A 1,535-nucleotide genomic window follows, 5' to 3' on the forward strand; every position below is an offset into this window, starting at 1 on the left:
ATGACAGGAAGGAATCAAACTACTGTCTCAGAGTTCCTCCTGCTGGGACTGCCCATCGAGTCAGAGCATCAGAACCTGTTCTATGCCCTATTCCTGGCCATGTACATTACCACTGTCCTGGGGAATCTTCTCATCATCATCCTCATTTGCCTGGACCCCCACCTGCACACACCCATGTATTTGTTTCTCAGTAACCTGTCTTTCTCTGACCTCTGCTTCTCCTCTGTCACAATGCCCAAGTTGCTGCAGGACATGCAGAGCCAAGACCCGTCCATCCCCTATGCTGGCTGCCTGACACAAATGTACTTCCTTTTGTTCTTTGGAGACCTGGAGAGCTTCCTCCTTGTGGCCATGGCCTATGACCGCTACGTGGCCATCTGCTTCCCCCTGCACTACACCACCATCCTGAGCCCCAGGCTCTGTCTCTCCCTGCTGGTGCTGTCCTGGGTGCTGACCACATTCCATGCCATGTTGCACACCCTGCTCATGGCCAGGCTGCATTTTTGTGAAGACAACGTAATTGCCCACTTTTTCTGTGACATGTCTGCTCTGCTGAAGCTGTCCTGCTCTGACACTCGAGTGAATGAGCTGGTGATATTTATCACGGGAGAGCTCATTCTTGTGATCCCCTTTCTACTCATCATCACGTCCTATGCTCGAATCGTGTCCTCCACCCTCAAGGTCCCTTCTGAGAGGGGTATCCACAAGGCCTTCTCCACCTGTGGCTCCCACCTCACTGTGGTGTCCCTGTTTTATGGGACAATTATTGGTCTCTACTTATGTCCATCAGCTAATAATTCTACTGTTAAGGAGACTGTGATGGCTATGATGTACAATGTGGTGACCCCCATGCTGAACCCCTTCATCTACAGCCTGAGGAACAGAGACATGAAGGGAGCTCTGGGAAGAGTCTTTTGGAGAAAAAAGCTCCCTTTTCTCTGTGATGGTCAAGTTTGGACTTTTGCATAATTTTATATCGTTGGTATATTGGTATTAATATGGGGATATTAACCCAGACTTCTTTTTTCAATGATCTTTTTGTTAAAATTCCATAGTAAGATATTGTCCAATAAGTAACAGAGATATGGTGGAGGTATGTAGTAGGGCTTGGAAAGGGGATGTCAGTGATCTACTAGCAGAATCTTGCTTGTTTTTTCTCTCCAGGTTACTCTAAGAAGCATTATTTTTAAACTTCCAATTAATTTTTCTATCCCCCTCATTTTTTCTTTACTGTTTCCAGTGTTTTATTTACTGATGAAATAGACTCTACTGTTTACTGAGCATTTACTCATTTACTGTGAAGACACCCTCTCCCTTCTGCCCTTGACCCCACCCCCTCGGACAGACATTCCATGAATGAAGAGACTGAAACTGCAGAACCTGGGCCCGCAGCAGCCTACTAATATTTACTGAGCCAGACAACCCCTGAGGTCCCAGTTGAAAACATAGAAGTGAAGAAAGTGCTAGTTGTTCAGTCGTGTCCAAGTCTTTGCGACCCCATGGAGTGTAGTCACCAGGCTCCTCTGCCTGTAGGA

The 1,535-nt window shown here is 46.9% G+C and overlaps 1 protein-coding gene across 1 annotated transcript; it reads left to right on the forward strand.

Moving 5' to 3' along the window:
* LOC120866652 (olfactory receptor 1E5-like) lies at positions 1–969 on the forward strand. Its single transcript, XM_040244445.1, has one exon. It carries the CDS (start codon positions 1–3, stop codon positions 967–969), a length of 969 nt encoding a protein of 322 aa, XP_040100379.1.
* Positions 970–1,535: the final 566 nt, after the last annotated feature.

This window comes from Oryx dammah, unplaced genomic scaffold (genome assembly GCF_014754425.2).
Source record: "Oryx dammah isolate SB20612 unplaced genomic scaffold, SCBI_Odam_1.1 HiC_scaffold_8, whole genome shotgun sequence".
In the NCBI taxonomy this organism is placed as follows: Eukaryota; Metazoa; Chordata; class Mammalia; order Artiodactyla; family Bovidae; genus Oryx; species Oryx dammah.

Excerpts from the sequence above, each read along its gene's own strand:
- LOC120866652 (XM_040244445.1), top strand. The coding sequence starts at position 1 with ATGACAGGAAGGAATCAAACTACTGTCTCAGAGTTCCTCCTGCTGGGA.